This window comes from Dromiciops gliroides, chromosome 3 (assembly GCF_019393635.1).
Source record: "Dromiciops gliroides isolate mDroGli1 chromosome 3, mDroGli1.pri, whole genome shotgun sequence".
Classification (NCBI taxonomy): Eukaryota; Metazoa; Chordata; class Mammalia; order Microbiotheria; family Microbiotheriidae; genus Dromiciops; species Dromiciops gliroides.
The window spans coordinates 511,088,628-511,112,878 of record NC_057863.1 but is presented as its reverse complement, the minus strand read 5'-3'; the positions used below and the strand labels follow the sequence as shown (position 1 = coordinate 511,112,878).

The 24,251-nt window shown below is 42.5% G+C and overlaps 1 protein-coding gene across 5 annotated transcripts in view; it reads left to right on the top strand.

Moving 5' to 3' along the window:
* Positions 1 to 23,832, top strand: part of SMCO4 (single-pass membrane protein with coiled-coil domains 4) — an 84,777-nt gene extending 60,945 nt beyond the window's left edge. For 3 of the 5 annotated variants that reach the window (XM_043991014.1, XM_043991013.1, XM_043991015.1), the window contains one exon: positions 23,042 to 23,832. In XM_043991014.1, coding sequence (XP_043846949.1) covers positions 23,141 to 23,320 — 180 coding nt within the window. In that variant the 5' untranslated portion in view covers positions 23,042 to 23,140 and the 3' untranslated portion in view covers positions 23,321 to 23,832. Of the gene's footprint in view, positions 1 to 9,496; positions 9,608 to 9,745; positions 9,883 to 23,041 lie in introns of those variants that run through there. The other 2 variants (XM_043991012.1, XM_043991016.1) reach the window with 2 other exon arrangements.
* The last annotated feature ends 419 nt before the right edge of the window (positions 23,833 to 24,251 follow it).

Here is a 24,251-nt window from a genome sequence, read left to right as displayed (position 1 = left end):
TTCCCCCTTGTATTTGTCACAAAGAGAGCAATTATGATAAAAATGAGCAGAACTAGGAGCACAGTAAGAGGCAACACTGAGGTTTTGTAGAAGCCAGAAAATGGGGGGGGGGGTTGTATAACCTATATTGGGACCACGAAAGTATATATCAAAAAGTGCCAGTTGGCATAGTACTAATTATGCTTGCTGCTTATACCAAGAAGATGCAGAATAGCAGTGAGATGAATCAGGTAAAGCTTCCTGAAATAATAGAGAGAGAGAGAGAGAGAGAGAGAGAGAGAGAGAGAGAGAGAGAGAGAGAGAGAGAGAGAGAGACAGTATCTATACCACATTAATACCACCCTGTCCCCACCTCTCCTGTCCCCCATTAGATTATAGCTTCTTTGAGTCAGACTTTCCTTGTATTCCCCAAGCTTCTACATAGCAGGAGCTTGTTGAATTGAACTGAACTGAGCCGATCGCTAGTGAAGAAACTAGATTCCAAACCGCCTGAAGATAAGGAATATGTCTTATTTAAAAATTAAACTATTATGCTTTCCAAGGACTCTGGGTATGTTAGGCGCTAAATAAATGTTGTTGAAATTGCCTTTGAAGGAAAAGAGGTTTTAGATGAGGGTCAGCCAGGGAATTACACTTAAAAAATCCTGGAAGTGTTGGGGGATACTTGCGACCTGGATGGGGGAGGGGGGAATAGTTCACCTAAAGAGTTGGAGGTCCTTCATGAATCTTGTAAAATAAAAAGATTTATTAGGAGAGAGGAATATATGACTGGGGGGACAGATCACTATGGAAAGCTATCCCACCTGAGTGAGAGAAGACCTAGTCTTTAGGAAATTACAAAGCAAGAGGAAATGCAAAAACTGGGAAGGGCAAGATAACTGGGTGGAGTATCAGTAGGACATGCAGCATCTATTCATATACTGCATATCGTCTTGCAGACCTTGGTATTGCTTATCGGCATACCCGGGCCTTGCTTGGCAACACCCATTCCTTTTTTAAAAATTTTTGCGGGGGCAATGAGGGTTAAGTGACTTGCCCAGGGTCGCACAGCTAGTAAGTGTCAAGTGTCTGAGCTCAGATTTGAACTCAGGTCCTCCTGAATCCAGGGCCGGTGCTTTATTCAACTGTGCCACCTAGCTGCCCCTACAATACCCATTCCTGAGGTGGGGGGCAGTGCTGCTTTTCCCTTGGGAAAGTTTAAGGATTCTTTGGGGGTTAGGAACTTTAGGTTTCTTGGGGTCCCGCTACAATCCCACAACAGAAGCACCAAATGAAGGGGAGAGTTCAGGAGTAGGTAGGATTGTGTTCTGCCCGAATAGGAAAGTAGTTTCTCATTTTTTTTTTTACTAGTGAAGCTAACCAGTAAATCTGCTTCATATAGTTGTTTAAAATCACCTTGACATGGAGGGTTTTTTTCTTCTGCCTCTTCCTACCTCACTTACTTTTGACATCCTTAGCTGTTTGTAAAGGGTTTGCATTTTCTAAATGTGAACTATGAGAGGTGATATAGGTATAAAACATGGAGAAGGATGGGGTAGTTAGGGGAGGGAGAGAGAGAGAAAGAAGAAGCGAGATAATAGATCATTTATTCTTTCTTTGGGCATATGATTTTGGGGCAAAACAAAAAGTCAGTATACTGTGATTTCATGTGCTATCTTGATAAAATGATGAACACCATGTACTCAGCTAAAAGCTTTTACCTCTCAGGACAGGGTTTATGGGATCCAATGATAATGTCTTAATAAAGGCATTTGTCAAGAGAATTGGAGTTAAATTGAGTTGTTGATTCACTGAATGCTAACACACAGTCAGGATACAGTCAGGACACAGAAAAATGGACAGGCTAGAACATTGCACTGAATCTAATACATTGAAATTTAACAGAGATAAATGTAAAGTCTTGTGCTTGAGTCCAGAGAGATCAGTTTCACAAGTACAGAATCAGGGAGACATGGTTAAGTAGCAGTTTATCTAAAAACAGACCTTGGGTTTTAGTGGCCTGTATCCTCTGTATGAGTCAACAGTGTGGTTGGATAGCCAATGAAGCTAATGTGATCTTGGGCTGAATTTGGAGAGGGCTGACTGCTTGGGAGTAAGTAGCTAATAGTTGCACAGTCCTCCGCCCTGGTCACAGTATTTTGGGAAGAGCATTGATTAAGTGAAGATTGCCCAAAATAAGGCATATATAATGATGACGAAGAAAATTAAATAAATATATTGTGAAGATGGGTTGAAGGGCTAGGGAGAAGTTAAGACTGAAATGGAGAAGATTGGGGGGTGGGGGTGGGGGTGGGAGGAAATACTAGTAATCTTCCAAACAGTTGAAGGGAGGTCTTGCATATGAGGACTTGTACTTATTCAGTTTTGTCCCTGAGGATAGATAGTCCCTGAGAACTAGAAACAGTAGTTTGAAGTTGCCAAGAGACAGTTAAGGTTTGATGTCAATGAAAGATTTTTCAGTAATTAGCACTATTCAAAAGTAGAATGGGCTGCCTCAGGGAAGGGGTAGGCCCCATTTCATTGGAGTTCTTAAAAGCAGGATTGAGGTGACTACCTGAGCAAATCAAGGTGGAGATTTTTGGGGGGGCTATGGGTTTGTGATATTTAAAAAGTTTAAGAGATATAGTTTAATCATTTTATTAATAAGGTTAGTGGTCAATTATAAGGTTATAGTGGTCATTAATAAGGTTAATAAAAAATGGTCAGTGGCACTCTTGAATACCAAAGACCCCTCATGGCAGTGGGCTCACAGTTTATATGCCTTTGGAAGAGCAAGTTTACCTGAGGGTGGCAATTAATTCTGATTGGTTAATAATTAATGAGAAAATGAATATTACAATGAGATGTGGCCTATATTACAGTGAGGGTCTTGTGGGTACCTTGGATCACCTAAGTCTCCTCAAAGACACTTATCAATATCCATTCTGACCAAAGGGAAAATCCACATTTTCCTAGACCTGTCTGAGTAAACATAATGAGCAGGAATCCACCCATTAGTCTAAACCTAGAGTTTCTTTTACTCAGAAAGATTTCCCACACTGGTTGATTTCTCCATGAGGAAGTAGAAAAGGGGAAAAACCTTGGTCCTCATTGAATAATTAGTAATACAAGAGAAAAATAATCGTTTCTCTCACATTGGAGGAGATGGATTGCAGATGAGGTTCCTGATCCAATTCTGAAATGTCCTGATTCTGTGAAATGCCTTATTATGTGTAGTTTAGCTCCTTCAGGGAAATTAGATTGTAATAGGGTTGATGGAAAATAGACACAAATAAACCATAATATAAAGTAGTGTAAAAAATTTGCATGTTAAGTGCATGAAAGAACCACAATGACAGGACCATGGGAGATCCTTGAGGAAAAGATCATAATGAACTAAGGAAAATGGGAGAAGATTTCATGGTGTAGCATCTGAGCTGAACTTTAAAAGCTGGGCAGGATTTCATAGGCAAAAAAGGAGTTGGAGAAAGTTTTTCAGGATAGAGAATAGTATAAAGAAAGGCACAGAATCAGAAAAGTTCATTATGGAGCTGCAAATGTAAGCAGAACCAAGAGAATAATGCACATGCTTCCTACAAAAATGTAAATGAAAGAAATGATAAAATGAAATTGTAGAAATTTGAATGACCAACCTTTGCCTTAGACCACATGTGAAATCTATTTCTCTCCTTATGGCAGAAAATTGGAACATCACTGGGGCAGAGTTCTGTATGTATGTAGTCTGCCAGAAAGTTATATTTGCTGAATTCTTTTTCTTTATCACAAGGGCGACTTCAGTGGGGATAGAGGAGATACTAGATATGGAAATGACTCATATCCATACAAAAAGCATAAGTAAAAATTTAAAATGTACTAATCCCTTATAGTGAAGAGAAAAGTGCAAATAAAGAATAAGTTTGTCACTGTAGTTTTCTGGGGGCAAGGGTACTCAGATTAGAGATGTCTAGCATTGATTTTTTTTTTTTTTTGCAGGGCAATGAGGGTTAAGTGACTTGCCCAGGGTCACACAGCTAGTAAGTGTCAAGTGCCAGAGACTGGATTTAAACTCAGGTCCTCCTGAATCCAGGGCTGGTGCTTTATCCATTGCACCACCTAGCGCAGAGCCGCGCGCCCTTCCCCCCCCCCCCCCAGCATTGATTCTTAAAGTAGAAAAGACTGTTTATCCATCCACCCTAGTTTAATAGAAGTATCTCTGAAGGATATCTAAGGTCCATTTTAGCTCCAATTATATGATTTGGGGGTAATGGACTCCCCCCCCCCTTTAGTTCTATAGGAAGTTACTGTTGTGTAATTTGTTCCTCTGAGTGGATTTCTCCTCTACAGTGGGTTGTGCCGGTGAGACTGGAAGACAATCACTATGGAGACTGTCTCAAGAGTAAGGGAAGACTTGGTCTTTTTGTCATCTGGGAGGAGCAAAACAACTTAGAAGGGAAACAACTGGAAAGGAGTATGTGAAGTATGAATAGTACCCATCCATATCAATATATCATCTACCGAACTCCAGATGGGAGGCAGAGCTACTTTTCCCTTGGGGAAGTTTAAGGACTCCTTGGGGATTAGGGTTCCTTGTCCCACAACATGACCAATTCCAGTTCTAAGTCTTCCTTTGTAAATTAATAATAAGAAAGGCATCTACACATCTGCACCAAAATATTGATAATTGGATTTTTTTGTAGTAATAAAGAACTGGAAATAAAGTAGATGCAGGATTAGGTTAACAGATGGTGGTACATAAATGTAATAGAATGTTTTGTTTTGTGAGAAACCAAGAATATGATGAATACAGAGAAACATGGGAAGATATATAAGAACTGATGCAAAAGCAAAGTAAGCAGACACAGGAAAACCATATATGTATGTATAATATATAATATGTGTATGTATGTTTGTACACATGTATTCATTTACATGCATATGCATATATACATACATGTATGTGTATATATGCATATACATGAATACAACATTGTTAGTGGAAAAACAAGTGGACAAAGAACGTTAGAAATTATAATGACCAAGCTTGGCCCCAAAGAAGAGACATGAGTATGCACCTCTCTGCACTCCTTTGCAGAGATGAGGGCCTATGGGATGTGTAACATTATAAAATTGTATATAATCTCAGACTTTTTTTTAATGTGCTGGCTTATTTTGTTGAACTTTTTCTCTCTTCTTTTTATCCTTTGTTATAAAGGATGGCTCTGAGGGAGAGGATTATATTGGGAAATGTAGGCAATGTAGAAACAGAAAATATTAACTCCCAAAAAAATGTTTTTAAAAGAAAAGAAAATAGTCCCAGAGAGGATCCTTCAAGACTCATTGTCTTCCCATCTCTGGAAAGCAACTAGTTTGTAGACACTGGTGGCCATCTAAGCAGAGCAATTGACAAGCCAATGAGCTAGGACTGATTAGATCAGTTTATTTCAAATGAGTATGTGCTTTCATGTGAGAAAAGGTTCTGACTAGATTCCTTCACACAGACATTGGGTTCCTTCCCAGGATCACGATTCTTTTAGAAATCCGTGAGCTCAGGGCAGCTAGGTGGCACAGTGGATAGAGCACCAGCCCTGGAGTACCTGAGTTCAAATCCAGCCTCAGACACTTAACACTTACTAGCTGTGTGACCCTGGGCAAGTCACTTAAACCCAATTGCCTCTCTAAAAAAATAAAATAAAATAAAAAATAAAAAAGAAATCCATGAGCTTGACCTCCATCAGATTTCTGTAATTCACTGACAGCAGCACAACTGAAAAAGACTTGGTGCATTCCAGATCTTGTTAGCCTCAACCCTTTGTGTTCCAGTCTTGGCTTTCTGACACTTCACTTATCTCCCTGGGTGTTATTCTTATAGGGAGGCTTATTCTTTTTCACTTGAGACAAATACCTTTTCTCCTAAGGTGGGAGGTGTGCTGAGACTATCTCCTCAGGCTGTTTCCCTTAGGAATCATAACAGAACACCCACTAGTTAATCACTGTCCTATTTAAATAGCCATTATAACTTGACCTATAGACTTAAAAATAGGTTTTTGGAAGGGAAGACTCATCAGTTGGGCATTTTATGTAGTGTCAACCTTTATCTGAAAATGAGGGAGGAGGGGGACTGTAAAGAACTGAGGGAGTTGGGCTGTATTACAAACAGGACAGGAATAGAATGAGGTGAACAAGAAAGCTTTGAGTCCACAAATCACTGGTTTCCCAATTGTTTTGTCATTCAACTTTGGTATGATTTCCTCAAAGATGTCTTTCAGGTGACATGAGGTCCCAGGCTTCTTTTTCTACTTATCATCTAGTTTTCCACCTGCAGGATAGAGGGGAGTGGTGCATGGGTTTGCATGGATGTTCCAGAGAATGTGTAAGGTGGTTATTATAATTTCTAATGTTCTTCATGAGAAATGTGGCTAGATATTGGGATTAGGCACTTAGGTGTTACTTTAGCTGAGACTTGAAAGAAACCTGGGAAGCTAGGAGCCAAGATGAGAAGGAAGAGAGTTTCAGCCAATGAAAATAGTCAGGAGATGGACCTTAGTGTGGGAGGAATGGCAAGGAGGCCAGTGTCACCAGATAGCAGAGTTACATGGAGAGTAGTTATCTCCAAGAAGGTCAAAGATGAATAATACTAGAACAAGCTGGGAAAGATAGGTTAGAGGCAGATTCTGAAGAGTTTTTGATAGCAAGCAGAAGAATTTTAATTTGATTGTAGAGGTAATAGGTCAGTAGAGTTTACTGAGAAATGGAGAGACCAGATTAGACTGTGCTTTTAGGAATATCACTCTGGAAGTTATGTGAAAGGTAGATTGAAGAATGGAGAGATGTCTGGAGATAGATCCATTAGGAAGCTATTGCAGAGGTCCAGGTGAAGAGTGGCGAGGCCCTTAGCTAGACTGGTGACTCTGTGAGTGCAAAAAGGGGGACAGTTGTGAAGGGTACTTTATAAATCCTTGTTATTGATGCAACATCCTTGTTGTCTTTGAATGATAGAATAGACATAACTTGGGAACTGATTGAATATGTGATTGAATGAGTGAGATTGGGGAGGCAAGAAACGCTCCAATGTTGTAAAAACCTCAGTGAGTGAAAGGATGGATGGTGTCCTCAACTGAAAATAGCAAGTTCAGAAAAGGAGTTGGGTTTTAGAGAAAAAGGTGATGGGTTCTGCTTTGGAAATGTTGAGCTGACATTAATATTATCTTTAATTTTTCAAATGTCCAAGTTGATTTGCCTGTCAAGTTTGGGAAACACTGGACTTGGTGTCTGAGACTCATTTAGGGCACTGAATCTTGGGCAACTCATTTAACCTTGTAGAGCCTCAGTTTTCCTCCTCTGTAAAATGGGGGTCATTCTTGTACTACCCGAGTAATAGTCATTGTTATTATCATCTTGTTCCTGCCAAAACCAGTATCTCTACTTATCTAGATCAGGTCAAACCCAGGAGGTCTGCCTCAGTTGGCATCTTAATGAAACCCTGTGTTATGAGATCCTCCTCTGCCTTGATGATCCTAGGAAGATGTAAGGGGAATCATGAATTAGGTGAAAGTTGTCTTTGGTACTCCTAATTCTCTTTTTGGTGTTGCTATGAACCCAGTATGCTAGGGTTCTCATCCTCTCCCCCCACCCCTTTTTAAAAATCATCTCACACTCTTTTAAAAAATGTATTTAGGGAAGAACCTGAAACTCATTTAAACTAAAGGGTAATTAACTCCTGACAGCTTAAAGTGTTAACTTGTCCTTGGGTTTATTTGTATTTTACTGGGATCAAACTTAACCCAAATAACAAAGCTCCACTGATGGAATCTTAGTGTAATGGGGAGAAATGGAGTATGAGTTGGGGTAGGCGTTGGGGTTCTTAAGAATTCCTCTTTAAAGAATTACACCCTCTTGCACACAAAAGTAGTTAGAATAAGGTGATAGTTTATTTAGGAGCAAGGGAAGGGAAGGGTGGGGGGAGGGAAACCATGAAAGAAATCCTTGGACTTCTCATGGGGAGATAGGCATGAAGCACATGGCTCTGAGGTACCAAATCTCCTCGAACAGGAGACTGGAAGGTACTTTTATAGAGGACTGATGGGGGTGGACCATCTGCCCGTGAAAAGTTCCTTTAGTGAGAGAGGACCATCCCCCCACTGGTAGTGACTAGAGGAATTGGGTGAGGGGTGACTACAGATTTCTCTTCAGGACCAAAGGCCGAAGCCACACCCAAATTTATCTCCCCGGGGTAAGGGAGACCAGAATGAAGGTTGGGAATCCCAAGCTAGCTCAGTCTGATTTGGTTCAGCTTCTCTCTCTAGGCGTTATCTGTCCTCTGGTTTAGTTTCTCAAGGAGAAGATTCCTCTGTGTGCCCCAGAGAAATTCTGGGGTGCTCTGCACCCCATGACATTAGTCATCTCCTGCCTGAGGGTGGAGAATCTCTTAGCATGAGGGGGCATTGTAGAGAGGCTGAGATTAGGGACCTTCTCAGCATTTCTGAAATCATGCTTTGTAGAGGGACAGTTCCCCTACCTTGGTGTAAGGCTGAACCCATAGAGTTGTTTCCAGGCTCCTTATTTAAGGAACTGCCGCCAACACCACCACCACCCCACTTCAAAAACCTAGGTGGGTGGAGGGGCGGGGCGAGGTGGGGGGGAATATGAGTAAGGCCTCTTTCTGAAAACCAGATGCTGTAAACCTTCAGGACTCATTTCCATGTCATCCCCAGGATATGCTGGTTTGGGGAAGGGCCTCCTCTGCTTCTCACTTGACAGCTCATAAAAGCGTTCTCTCCCTCAATATTTCTGCCATCAACTAGAATATGTAATTAACTTACTGCAATTTAGCTTTGAGATGGATTTTCCTTTTTAGGGATGCCATAAACAATGATGCCTTCGATCTCTGGGTTGTTAATGAAGTATGTGTTGTAGAAAAAAAAATTTTTAAAGAGCAAGAAGAAACCTTCATCTCTGTGAGGCAGCCCAGCATAGTGAACAGTGTGGAAGGGAACTGGGAGACTTGGGGGCAAGTCCTATCCTAGCTATACAACCAGAGGGCAAGATGTTTAACCTCTCCAAGCTTCAGTTTCCTCGACTGTAAAATGGGTTCAATAATACCTAGCTAACAGACTTGTTGTGAGGTTCAAATTAGATAGACTAAGGAAAGCGCTATATAAATGTCAGGATTTTAGTTTGTTGTTTGGTATTTGAGGAAGAGATGAGTTTCACTGCAGTTCCTATATCCAGAGGTCCAGGAATTTTGTTTTGTTTTGTTTTGTTTCGTTTTTTAAATGCTGGTTGGTTTTACTCTTTCCCTTAAAGGAACAATTTTGCTGACAAGCATATTTTAGAGAACTTTTTTTTTTTTGCCCAGTGACCTTGGCCTTGCCTTCAGCTGTCAATAACAGAGTGATAAATACGCAACACTTGATTTTGTCAAAGACTTCTTTGCAACAGTTCAAACATTTGTGCTTTTTTTTTTTTTAAACGCCAAATGAAATAGATCCAGATGAGGAAGGCATGCACAGGATTGGACAGAAGTGTCTCTGAGTAGTAATAATACGTAGTTTTTATAGATCGTTTAACTTTTCTAAATCCTGTCCACATGGCTTTGACCTCATTTGATAACTTGAGCCGGGCTTCTGAGGTAGGTGGAACTGAGAATATTACCTCCAACAGTTAGAAAACAGGCATTGTGACTGTTTCCTAAGGTCACACAGCTAACGAATAACAGATTCAGGACTAGAGTACAGGGTCTTCTGCCTCTCTAGCTTTTTAACCATGATATTCACCCACAGGAGGGGAGTGTGAAAAGCTGTGTCCATTCTTTCAGGAATTCCTAGCTGATTGGGAGAGTTGCTTAGATCTGTGATAAGCTGTCTCTATACTGGCTTACCTCTGGTTCCAAACCACCACTCACCAGTGAGTCATGATTTTTTTTTTGGTTTCCCAGTGCACATAAATGTTGTTCCTTTGTTTTCGAAGAGGACCAAGAGTGATGTCTATAAAAGTTATGTTTACATTATTCTGTAGTCTGTTACCTGTGTAATAGTATTATGTATCTTATTTATTCCTACAAAGTGCTAACCATCATCTGAGCCTTCAGCGAGTTGTAATCTCTTTGCTGGTGGAGGATCTCGCCTCTGTGTTGATGGCTGTTGATTTAAAAGGGTGGTGGTTGCTGAAGGTTGGGTTGGCTGTGGCAATTTCTAAAAATAGGATAGCAATGAAGTTTGCTACATCGATTGGCTCTTCCTTTTACTTGAACGCTTAGAGGCTGTGGTAGGGTTATTAATTGGCCTAATTTCAATATTGTCGTGTCTCAGAGAATAAAGAGGCCTGAGGAGAGGGAGAGTCAGGGGAACGGTAAAGGAAGCTACTGGGCCACATTGCTATGAGGAGATGGACTATGGCTTTGTGGGTCAGGCTAGAAGGAGAGCTGATGTTGGTAGGCTACATGGGGGTGGAGTTGGGTGGGGAATAGGGGAGGGAGTTCTGCTGGTAGCAGGATTGTTGGGCTTATCTGCCTGTCATTTGGCAGTTGTTCATCATTTGGTGATGGTGGAGATGGCAGTCAGCTGGAAGCCAGTAGAAGCCCCTTTTCAGAAAATTATATTTATTTTTCTTCTTCCCTTTCTTTGGTTTGTCACCAACCTCTACTCCCCCTCTCCTTGGGGTCAGTGAGACAGATTTATTATTATCACCAAAATACTTCAGATCATATGATTTTCTCTTAAGCTGCCCTAGAATAAAGAAATGTTGGTTTGATGCTGTTAAATGCAAAGCAGTTTGACCTTTACTTGTAGGTAAAGAAGTACATAGGAAGCCGCTAGGTGGCTCAGTGGATAGAGCACTGGACCTAGAGTTAGGAAGACCTGAATTCAAATCCAGCTTCAGACACTTAATAGCCATGTGACCCTGGGCAAGTCACTTAACCTTTGTCTTTTTTTTTTTTTTTGAGAGGCAGTGGGGATTAAGTGACTTGCCCAGGGTCACACAGCCAGTAAGTGTTAAGTGTCTGAGGCCAGCTTTGAACTCAGGTCCTCCTGAATCCAGGGCCAATGCTTTATCCACTGCGCCACCTAGCTGCCCCCTAACCTTTGTCTTAATCCACTGGAGAAGGAAATGGCAAACTGCTCCAGTTTCTTTGCTAGAAAAGCCCATGGTCAGTATGGTCTATGGGGTCATAAAGAGTCACACATGACTGAAGGACTAAATAACAGCAACAAAGAAAGAAGGACATAGAGCTGGACTGTGTGCAGTTAACTAAGTCCTCTCCAGACCTTTTCCCTCATTCCTTGCTTCTCCACATTCAGAAAGGGCAGTAATAGTAGTAGGCTATTAGAGGCCATTTAGCTCTAAAATCTGTGATCCGAGGCTTTCCAGCCTTTTAGGGTATTATAAATAAAGGGAATTCCTGGATTGGATGGGAGTTTGGACAAGCTCTAAGCCCTTTCCAACTCTAAGATTCATCCAGACGGGTCAGAGCTTCACTGACATCAGCATGTGTGCAGTGACAGGCAGTGGGGGAGGACGTATACCTGTGGCTCTTAGTCTTTGTCTATGTATTCCTGTCCTTCTGTGGAAGAAGGCACTTATGTCATTGGCAGGTGTTTACAGTGTCATGAGGTACATCTTTCCTAATTTCCCTGGCAGGGCATCCCTTTCCTCCACCATTCTCCTGCTCTTTTGGCAAGCTGGAATAAAATGATTGCGGAACCATTATTGCTAAATACCATGGACATAAAATGAAGCAACTGCATGTGATGAACCAAAGAGTGGAGCATTTACAGCTCTGCAGTGCTGAATTTATGTCTCCTCTTACCTACGACAGCTTTCTTATGCACATATCCTCTAGTGCTATTCCAGCCACTCTTCTATTTAATATTATGATAATGACACTAGCAAAAGAGATGGCAAGGTTTTATTTGGGTTGGGTTTGTTTGTTTGTTTTTTGGCCTTTTCTTTGTCTTGTTTCTCTGTATTCCTGATTTTAAAAAGATAGAGGCTTTTCAGTTATCTTTTTAGCCAACCTCTTAAAAAAATGATCAGACTCTGTTGAAGGGTGGGCGTTTTCTTTTAGATGTTGTTTTGGGTTTTTTCTTTCTTTCTTTTTTCCCAGTAGAGGTAGTGATGGTGTAGGCACAGAGCAGAATTCATTCACTTCTATTTCAAGGAAAAGTCTCCTTGGAGAAGCCTTTCCTGCTTGCTTTTAACATTTATTGTATATCAGAAAGATAATCATTGCTATCCCCAACACAAGATTAAAACTGGATTCCATCTTTGTAGGATGGTCAAACTAAAACTAGACTCTTGGTATTACTTCAGGGGGTAGTGATCTTGTAGGTGGTCCTGTATACATAATTTGTTAGGATGAAGTTGTTAGGATTTTTATACTTTCAGTTGGGTCTACCCACATTGAAATCTTATGGCCACAGTTAACATCTCATGTTGGGAGAGAGGGTAAATACACAAACTCCTTCAAAAGGCACATTATGTAATTCTTCACTGTATACATGTTCTGAGTGGGGCATCCTATCATCACTAATGAGGGGCCAGTCCTCAGGCAACCATGGAGAAAATTTAGAATAAGTAATTGCTTTATCAAAGGAAGAGCTTGACTTTTGCCCTACCTTTCCTATTACTCTACACTTTGGAGATAAAGGGTTTGTTCATGATGATGGTAGTATTATACTAAACCCAAATTCCTTGTATGGATAACTTCCTACATTTCACTTGACTGCTTGGTCCTTGGGTCTCGTAAGTTTGCTAAATGACCTAGCCTAATTCATGCCAAAGGGGTCAGCATGGCATCATGGATTGAGAGTAGGCCTCTGAGATAGGAAGACCTGAATTGGAAGCCCCATTGTGCCATATACTGCCTGCATGATCCTGGTCAAATCACTTAGCTTTTTATTGCCACACTTTAAAAAGACTGAGTGGGGTAGCTAGGTGGTGCAATGGATAAAGCACCAGTCCTGTATTCAGGTGGATCTGAGTTCAAATCTGGCCTCAGACAGTTGACACTTACGAGCTGTGTCATCCTGGGCAAGTCACTTAACCCTCATTGCCCTGCACCAAAACAAAAAAGAAGGAAAAAAAAAACTGAGTTAGAGTGCAATGTCCAGTCTGTATTAGGAGAGGGAGTTTCCTCACCAGGACTTCTCTTTAACCAATTGAATCAGAAGTCTAGACAAAAAAAAAGATGTCATGCTAACAGGTGACTAACATTAGATAGACTATGTAACTAGAAGCTTTGAACCTCAATATGTCAGAGTCAGTTAAATTTGGAGTCAGTTTCATTTTCCATTGTATGGAAGGTCTGTCTATTTTACCACCATGGGAAGTTTATAAAAACTTGGGGTATTATCCTGTTATTTAATAAGATATGCTTTGTCAATGATGGTGGGGAATGGGAATAAGTACATTCTTCCTGCATTTGGCAGATAGCAGAAGAAAGGGAAGCTAGTAGCCAAGAAAGTGTATGGATATAGTCAAGAAAGTGTATAGGTGTGTCCAAATGACCACAAGTAGGCCGTATGTTTATGGCTACCCTTTATCCACTCAGGATGCAAAGCATCCTTTATCCTCTCAGTCCTACACACTCATACCTGACTTCTTATGAGAAATCAACCCTCAGATTGATGGAACATTTAACACATACCATCTCTTTGCTTTTGTTTCATTTAACATGTATTCAGCAAATCTGTTTTAGGTATCTGCTTTATTAGCTTTTTTAAGCATCTACTGTGTTAGACTACTGTGTTAGGGGAAGGGTAGATGTGAAGTTCAGAAATAAGATGCAGCACCTTCCCTTATCAAGGTTATAGGAATTGCAGAACAAAGTATGCTGTGTGAGATCCAAGGGAGAGAAGCATGGACCAGCTAGGAAGGCTTTACATACAGCCTTTGAGATGGACTCCAAAGGATGAGTAGAAGAATCTCTAAGGAAAGAGGAAAAAGAAGGGCATACCAAGCATTGGGAACAGCCTTGCTAGTCCCAGACTAGCCTGTCTTCCTGCCTTAGGGCACCATTCACTCAGCCTCCCCCATTCATAAATCTGATGCTGTCTCTGACTCTTGCCTCTCCCTTTACCTCTCACATCTGATCAGTTACCAAGTCCTGCCAATCCCTCTCCTATCACCACCTCTGTCCTCACTGCCATTTCCCAAGTACATGCCCTCATTGCTACCTGTCTGTCTTGCCTCCTCTCTCTCCTCCCACGAATCTGCCCTTTGTATCGCTCTCAGAATAATCTTTCTAAAGCACAGATCGGGCCATCTCACACCTCTGCTAAGGAAAGCTCAAACTTCCCTGCCCGGCATTCAGGGTGTTCCACAATTATGTCAGCCTGCTCTTCTGGCCTCATCTCAAATTATGCCCCCCAACACCCCCACAGTGTGTTTTATGTTCCTCCCCAAATAGAAAATCCTCTCCTCCCTGCGGCAAGAAGAGAGAGATCAGGAGGAAGAATGAGCTTGGTCTGTGACATTTTGAGGTTCCAGTGGGATATCTGGGCAGAGATGGGCTATAGGCCATTAGAGAGAAATCACACATAGTCATTAAGCATTTTTTAGGTGCTTACTACTGCCAGATGCTGGGCTAAGCTCTGGGGACACAAATATAAGCAAACAGGACAACCCCTACCCTCAAGGAGCTTCTATTCTAATGGGGGAAGAAAACACATAAAGGGAAGAGACTGGGGGGAGGGGTACCTGAGAGGGTACAAGTTTGCTGTTGAGGAGTGGGAAGGAAGGAAAGAGTCAAATCAGAAGTGAAGCTAAACATGACTAGGATCCCTAATGAAACAATGGACTAAGGCTAGGAATTCTGCAATTAGGAGACCCTCAGTCAATCAGTAAAGATTTATTAAGTGCCTAGGTGGCACAGTGGATACAGCACTGGGTCTGGAGTCAGGAAGACTCCTCTTCCTGAGTTCAAATCCAGCCTCAGATATTTACTAGCTGCGTGACGCTCGGCAAGTCATTTAACCCTGTTTGCCTCAGTTTCCTGATCTGTAAAATGAGCTGGAGAAGGAAATGGCAAACCACTACAGTATCTTTGCCAAGAAAACCCCAAATGAGGTCGCAGAGTCAGATACAACTGAAAAATGACTCAGCAACAGCTATATAGGCACTGTGTTAAGGGATGGGGATACAAAAAGAGGCAAAAGACAGTCCCTGCCCTCAAGGAGCTTAAAGGGAAGGCTGCTAGTGGGGAGGTAAAGTCCAGAAAGAATGTAACATCAGTAGAAGGTGATGCTCTTGTCAGACAGGATTATTGGACAATAGGGGAAAACATGGACTGTGAAACCTCCTCTCTCTTTTTATTCTAAGCTTAGAAACTTTCATCCAAACAAACATTCAGATAAAAATAATGGAATTCATAAAAAATCCATAAACTCGGAGGAATTGGTCACCATTGTTTTTATTTTGGCTGCTGGCCCCACCCCTATCTAGGAAGTGCAGGGCCCACTTGCAGACCTCCCTTCCCTACAGCAAAGGGCTGGAGAGCCCATCCTCGAGCAGCCTGGTGGTGGGTGTCCCCTCCTCCCGTCCCATATTGCCAGAGACCTCGTCACTATGCAGTCCCCTCTTGCCCGGTTCAGCACAGAATTCCTGCATTCAGACAGTTCACTGGTCTCAGCCTCCTCTGTTAGCAGGGATTACAGGCCTGCCTCAGCAAACCCAGTGAGTCAGTCACTTTGGAGTCTTTTTCTTCCTCCTGTTGACTTGCTGAATGCCTTCGTTTTCTCTAAGGCTCAGCCCAGGTGCCATCTCCTATGGGAAGCTGTGCTTGATTCCCTCCCCACCCCCACACCCCAGCAGAAGGTATTCTTTCTTCATGATTTCTGAGAACCCTTTGTCCAGAGCTCTCCTATGCCCTTGTCACACTTCTCCTTTGCGTCATGTTTTATTCTTTTGTTTGTTGTAACAGTAGGACCATCATTTAGCAGGCACAGCCCTTGCAGGTGTCTAATCAATTTTGTTGATTATGTACATTGATGATAATTTGGGGGGTTGGAGTGATTACTAACAGATAAGGGGATCAGTCAGTAAGCCCCCAAGCATTTATTAAGAATGTATTATGGGAGCAGCTAGGTGGTGCAGTGGATAAAGCACCGGCCCTGGATTCAGGAGTACCTGAGTTCAAATCCAGCCTCAGACACTTAACACTTACTAGTTGTGTGACCCTGGGCAAGTCACTTAACCCCAATTGCCTCACTAAAAAAAAAATGTATTATGAGCCAGATCCAATACTAAGCACAGGATAGAAAGCATCAGAAAAGGCTTCTGAAGAGATGGTGAGATGGTGACAACGATGATGACAATGACAGTAATGACAACAGCAATAATAACAACATTGATATAACATTTTAAGGTTTTCCAAGCGTTTCACAGATATCTTATTTTATCCATACAAAAACCCTGAGAGTTAGGGGCTATTACCCCTATTTTACAGATGGGGAAACTGAGGCAGACAGCAGTTAATTGACTTGCCCAGAATCACACAGCTGGGAAGTTTCAGAGGCTGGATATGGACTTGGGGCTTTCTGACTCTAGGTTCAGCACTTTATCCCCTGTAACCCGGGCTGAGTCATAAAGGAAGTTAGGGATTCTAAAAAATGGAAGCCAGGAAGGAAGTGTATTCCAGGCACAAGAAGCGCCTTGTGCAAAGGTGTGGAGGCAGGAGATGGAGTACTAAATCCAGGGAACAGCAGTCAGTTGGGCTGTAACATGAAGTGCATAAAAGGGAAAAACTGTTCAATAAACCTGGAAAGACAGGCTGGAGCCAGATTATGAAAGAAAGGCCTGAAATACCAACCTGAGGATTTTGTGTTTTCTCCTACAGTCTCAGAGTCTGAGACTGTGCCTTGACAGAGGAGGGTGGAAATGCTGAAAGGGTTCATAGGATCATAAACTTAGAACTACAAAGGACTACTCTGACCTCCTCACTTTATTACAGAAAAGGAAACAGGCCAGAAAGGGGCAGGGGTTTGCCTGAGCTCACCCATAAAGTAAATTGTGGTGTGAGGCAGGGTCCTGACTCACGCCCTCTGACCCTGGCACCAGTGTCCTTTGTGTTATTGCTGGGCCCCTTGGCTTGGAGGCTTCTCCTCGGGGTAGAAGATGGCAAACAGAGTGGGCCTCCTTCCCACACCAAAAGAGCATTGTCCCTGAAATGGGAGAATGGACAAAGAGAGGCTCTCTGCTTTGTGCTGCTCAGCAGAGACCAGCTGATACGTGTTTTGCCCCTAAGACTCCAAGCATATTTGTTTGTCCTTGAAATCCTGACCAGCCCTAGGCAGGCTGGAGCAGCTGTTTGCTTTTAGTTTTAAAAAAATTTTTTTTAAAGCTCCAGGCACTTTTGAATTTACTGTTCAAATCCAAGAGCTGGTCCCTGTGAGCATCCCATAGAGTTACATGAGAAAGTTCCAGCAGCTTGTAAGGAAGTAAAATGGAAATAGCCACCTATATCCAGACTACTTATTATATTTTAGAGCCCCCTCTCAGCTGACTAATCATGTTTCTCCTCCCCCCCCCCCCAAGCAATATTGGTGTGGGAGCATCTGCAAGGTGTCTTATCCATTGTGGAAGAGAATGTTCAAGAGTTGTTTCCTAAAGTAGGATGACTCTTTAGCCACTGTGGGAAAACCAGCTGTATGAGTGCATGCATCCACCCACACACATGCACACACATACTCACACTCCCCCCACAGCCCATTCTTGTCCCCATATTCTTAGGTGGGAATTGGGGGTCCTGAGTTGTGTCCTTCAGAAAGAGACTGACTCATTTGAAGTCAGTGCATACTGACAGTACACAACCAGGAGCCCTGAATACCGCCTATCATCTCTGAGTCCTCAAACAATAACCGGAGTAATAGTAGCTAATGTTGAGATAGCATTTTAAGGTGAGCAGACTCCTTAATGTATACTGGCTTTAAGAACTTCAAACAGCACTAAGACTTTTGGGATACCCTGTATCACTTCATTTGATCCTCTCAGGCTAAGTCTTCTAGCCTGGTATGGGGGTGAGGAGGACTCTGGGCTTGGAGTCAGAACAAAACTGTGTTTGGATGCTGGCTCCAGCACTTGTTATATGTATTAGCTTAGAAAGGTTATGATGTTCTCTTCATCTCTTAAAATGCATGGATAGAATACTTGCACATACCTACTTCACAGGGTTGTTGGGAGGAAAGTGCCTTGCAAAGCTTAAAACTCTCAATAGATGTGAGATAATGTTACTAATAAATTAGGGATTGTATTAGGATTTGTTTTACACGGCTTGATCTGCAGTGGGTAGATATTGCAGATTTGGGGGTCTCTGGAAGGGAGGGAGAAAGGAAAAAAGGCGGATGGAAAGGAAGGAGGAAGACAGGATGGAAGAGACAGAGGGAAGAAGGAAGGGGAAGAAGGAAGAATAGAGGAAGGTCAGAAAAAGAGGATGAAAGGAAAGGAGGAAAGAAGAAAGGAAAAAAGGAAGATGGAGGAAGGAAGGAAAAGAAGGAAGAGTAGAGGGAAGAAGGAAGGACAAAAAGGAAGGAGGGAGGAAAAGAAAAGAAGGAAGAGAGGAAGGGAGGACAGGATACAAACGGAGGAAGGAAGGCTCACCAGCTCTGGGCCAAGCACCATGCCAAGTTTTTTACAGGTATTATTTCATTTGATCCTCACAACAATCCTGTGAGGTACGTTCTGTTATTTATCCTATATACAGTTGAGGAAACTGAAGCAAATATAGGGTAAGTAACTTAGCCAGAGTCATAGCTACTGAGTGTCCAAGACTGGACTTGGACCTCAGGCTTTGCTAATTCCAGCCCCAGTGCTCCCCATGCCTTGCACCGTGCTGCTCCCTGGGAAAACTTTTGAATAGTTAGAGCTGTCCAGAAGTCAAATGGGCTGCCCCAAGAATTGAGTGGTTTCCTTATCCCTGGAGGTCTTTAAGCAAAGACTGAATGAAGCCCACTTGCTGGGGGCCTCTTGTTCAGCTCTGACACTCTGCAACGTCTGATTCTAGAGCAACTGTATTTTCCACCTTGGGGCAATTTGGACATGGATGCTTCTAAACTCTAAAGTGTCGTATAGAGAAATAGCACTGGTTATCCTTATATAGTATTACTACCACCACCACCACCACCACCACCACCACGACTGCTCCTTGTTATAAGCAATTTTCGTAGGTATAATGTATAATGTTTACTATTAATGTTTAATTATGGTCTCTTTACTTAGAACTTAGACCATAATCACAGAATCCAGGGCCAAGTAATTGCCACAGGATTTTTTCATTGTAACATTTAGGCATGAACTTTCTGTTCCCTTTCAGGGTGATGGTCTCTACTGCCCAGGGACGGAATTGGTGAAGAAGTGGTTAAAGGGATCCTGGCCACCATATCTTGCATAACAGGCTGTTTTGCTAGAGGGATATTCTCTTGGAATGACTTTCCTTTTCCTCTTGTGAGGAGTGGCAGCCTCAATAATAAGTCCCTGAAGAAATTCTCTAGAGTGTGATTGTTAGCAGTGAGTTTTCATTTAGCTCTCAGCTTCAGACAATAAGATTGCTACTTTCTTTGTGTCCCAAGGAGTTCACAGAGTTAATCGCAGTAGAGTCAAGAGTTAGCATTCCAGAAGTTAGGTGCGAATACGGGCTAGGAAATTGGCAGTGGCAGGACCAGATGGAGCGATGGTATTGATTTGTTTCCTTATCAGGGTTCCCCTGGACTATCACCAGAAAAGAGCTCCAGCAGGTAGTTAATTGAGGAGACAGCTTTGGTTTAGAATAAGGAAACGTAGGTATAATTGATGTAGGATATAGGGCCAGTAACATCATCTGTATCAGGAATTGAATAGTAGGAGAATCAGCTGCATCATAACACCACCTTCCACCCCCTCCACCAGCTACCAGAGCATATGCACCTAGAGTGAACCCAGATCCTCTGCAATGCCCCTACGGTTCCTCCTGTTTCTCTCCCTATTCCTGTAATAAGCAATCACTAGCCTTTCAGGAGATAACTGTTTCCAGCCCCTTCTTCTCATTTCTCATCCCAGTCCTTCTCAACACTAACCCAAACTATGTCCCATTCCAACCTGCCCACCACTTTCACTGTGCCCTTTGGAATTCCTGTTCTATAGAGAATACATTCCCTTTCATCTTGGATCTCTTTCTCTTTCATTCCTTCCTTCTACTAGTCCCTTATGGAGGCCTGACTCCCACTTGACTCTCCCCAATGCAGAAATTATCTACACTACATTCCCAGTTGTAGCACTTACTCTACTTTCTGATATCCCCCAACACACTGGACCTGGAGAGAGAGTTGGAATATTCCTTGTTCCTCATTGTCCTTTCTAGACACTCTGTCTACTTCTGTCACTCCATAGCTTCCATGAAATCCCCAGTAACCCACTTGTTAGCCATTTTACCTCCACACTGTCTGTCCTCTGTTCCTGAATGAATCCCTTGCCCCTTTTTCCTATTGTTATTCATTTCTTGCAAACTTCAGCATTGGATTTTTTCCCATCATCCTCCTCCTCTGCTCTAAATCACCATTTGCTGAATGGAGCTGGAAAAGGTTACAATCATCTCTACTGACTGAGTATATTATAAATTCGTATTATCCAACCTCAACTGGGTCCTCACAACAGCAAGGAAGTCCTTTTTTCCTCCCTAATTGATTACCTATCTCACTCCCCACAAAATTACTTCCAAACCTTCTCTTCCGTCTTCAAGTTTCCTATGCCACTTTCCTCCTGCCCCTCTGCCTAGCCTTGTCATTCAGTTTGCTCTTCATCCTCTCCCAAGATCTTCAACTCAAAACCCCATTGACATCATCTCCTATTCTCTCCTTTCCCCCAGTCATTGACAAAGAGGTGGCCTTTGTTTTTGCCAAAGCTGACCCTTCTACACGTGGACTTGGTCTCATCTACTTCTGTCTTCTCCAGCAGATCTCTCTCTCTCCTTCCTTCCTTCCTTCCTTCCTTCCTTCCTTCCTTCCTTCCTTCCTTCCTTCCTTCCTTCCTTCCTTCCTTCCTTCCTTCCTTCTTTCCCAATGAAAGTTAAGTGACTTTCCCAGGGTCACACAGCTAGCAAGTGTCAAGTGTCTGAGGCCAGATTAGAACTCAGGTCCTCCTGAATCCAGGTTCTGTGCTTTATCCACTGCACCACCTAGCTGCCCCTCCCCTCTTTCATTTTCAACTTCTCCTTATCTGTGCTGATGCCTTTCCTATTGCCTTCAAACATGTTCAATTCTGTTTCCTCCATCCTTAATAAATGTTCACTAGAACTATCTTCCCTCAATCCATTATGTTATTTCTCTCCTCCCATTTCTCACCCAAATTCTAGGAAAGATTTGTTTATCTTTGCTGCCTCTCTTCCCTCTACCCGCTCACAACTGAAAGTGTTCTCTCCAAAGTTACCAGTGATTTCTCAATTACTAGATCAGATGATGGTCTTTTCTCACTCCTAGTTGCTCTCAGTGTCTCTGTACATTTGACACTGCTGATCACCCTCTCCCCTTGGATACTCCCTCTGGATTTTTGTGATTCTCCCAGTTCTCCTACCTTTCTGCTACTCCTACTCAATCTTCTTTGCTTATTTGTCATCCATATCCTAACCCCTCCCTGTGGAGATGTTCCCTAAGGTTCTGTTCACTTCTTTCTCTACATTCTCAGTAGCTTCGTCAGCTTCTGTTGATTTAACTATCATCTCTAATGCCAATGTCTCCCAGATCTATATATATATATATATATATCCATCCCTAGTCTGATCTTCAGTCCCCCAAACCTTTCAGACTGGATGTCCCAGAGACATCTCAAACTCAAAATGTATGAAACCAAACTCATTGTCTTTTACCTCAGATCTTCCCCTCATCCAGACTTCCTTATTTTTGTACAGGACACCACTACCCTTCCAGTCTCCCTCTTTTCATAACCGTGGCATTATCTTTAATTCCTCGCTCTTCTTGATCGCACATATCCAAATCATTGGCCAGATCTTGCCATTTTTACCTCTCTAATAGTTGTCTCTTATATCCGACCCCTTTTTTCCCCTTACATAGTTACCCCATCATTTTAGGCCCTCATCACCAATCAGGTAGATTCTTGGAATGACTAGGTCTCCCTTACTTAGGTCTTTCACCACTCCCATCTATGCTCCTCAGTGCACATCTGACCGTATGACTCCCCTACTCAGTCAATGCCAGTAGCTTCCTTCTTGCTTCTTGAATCAAACAAATTCCTGGTTTGCTTTTAGAACCTCTTACCACTTAGCCCCAATCTATTACCAGCCTCATTGGACACTTCTCTCCCTTTTATAACTGTGTTCTAGCCAACTATCCTCCACATGGTTTAGTAGAAACCCCGGATTTTGTGTTAGAAAAGGTAGGTTCAGATCCAGGCTCTGCCACTTATACCTTTGGACACATTATTCCTCCTCTCTAAATGTTTCATCAGCCATCAAGTGAGGGGTTTGGACTAGATGACTTCTGTGGTCCTTTCTAGTTATTGTATTCATGTTCTTTTTTATACCACCAACTTCCTTCCTTAACTACAGTTAAATGAAGCAAATTGCCCCATTGGCTATGTCTGACATCCTGGGCCTCCTACTTTTTTTGTTTTTTTGCAGGGCAATGAGGGTTAAGTGACTTGCCCTGGGTCACACATCTATTAAGTGTCAAGTGTTTGAGGCCAGATTTGAACTCAGGTCCTCCTGAATCCAGGACCAGTGCAGTGCCACCTAGCTGCCCCCTCCTTCTATTCTTTTGGTCTATCAGCTCCTCTCTCCAGAGAGGAGGGAGGCCTATTTCACTGAGTCCTTTGAAATCGGTTCATCATTAATCTCAGTGTCTCTTAGGATTTATTCTGCTGTTTTAGATGTACATAGGGACACAGGGAGAGTCCGATGATGTCCCCTGAGACAAATTTCTGCCAAAGTGAACAATACAGTTTAATTAAATACTTACACTGTATTACATGGCCTTCAGGTGCAGTTCACATGGAGTGAGCTATAGAAATCTTTCTGGGATGCAAGATTCTTCCCCAGCAACTTCACTTAAAAGACGTGTCCTCTTTTTTTTCTTGCTTGTAGGTCTTCACTCAGAAAGCAGCAAGTCCGAAGCAGGAAGAACTAGACACCTTTCTTAACACCCAGTTCCGGGAACGCTTTCCCAGGGTCCTCCTGGTAAGGATGAGGCAGCTCAAAGGGAAACCCAAGAAGGAGACTTCAAAAGATAAGAAGGAGCGGAAGCAGGCCATGCAGGAGGCACGGCAGCAGATCACCACCGTCGTGCTGCCCACACTGGCTGTGGTGGTGGTCCTGATCGTGGTGTTTGTCTATGTTGCCACGCGCCCCACCACCACTGAATGAGCCATGCCCCACCCCACCTCAGGACTGGAGAGGGGACTAGATCAGTAGAGAAAAAGGAGGCAGAGAAGAAAAGCCAAAAAGAAAAAAAAAAGATTGCTTCCAATTTCAGAGACTTTATTGATACTGAGCCTGAAGCTCCCTATGTTCTCTGGCCTTGGGCTTGATTAAAGTTTCTCAGTTCTCTTGGAATGTAATAGGAAATGTATTATCAGTGAATGTGCCATACACTTTATGGTCCACTTCATGTGCCTTTCAGACTTAAAAAAGGGGTGTTTCTTTCTAAAAGCGATGTATATGTAGCTCCACCTGGAGAAGGGAGAAATCTGCCGTGCCATCAATCTGTATGAATGAATCAGCTTCCACTCATCCCTGTCACCTAGAGCATAATCTTTCATACATGCGCTTCACCACTTCCAAAGGGACTGTAAGTCTCTGTGCTTCATGTGATTTGAAATATATCAACTCAAAGGTGAAATATTTATTTTTGGAATAAAGGAGATTATAGCCTTAAACGGGATGTAATTTTGTGTTTCCTGGAGTCTGTAGCCAGTGTCTTGGTCTTCCTTGAAGTGCAGAGTTGTATGTAACATGAGTGCTGAACTTAGAGTCAGGAAATCTGGGTTCACCTTCTGGCTTGACCACCTGCCCACTAGCTCTGGGTCCCTTCCCCTCTTTGGACTTCACTCTCCTCTTTTGTAAAGTGAGGGGCTTGGCCTAGATGCTCTAAGATTCCTTTGAGTTCTAACATTTCTATGATTCTGGGACTTCCTTTCCACATGCCATTCTTTTTTCTACCTCCCTCAACCTTCTGCCTTTCTTTCTGCACCTCTCCTTTTCTTCCCTGCTGTTATTAACTCCATCAAAATTATGTGACCTTATTATAGAATCTGCCAGCCAGATATATAGTTCTGGTGGACACTGCCCCAATCAG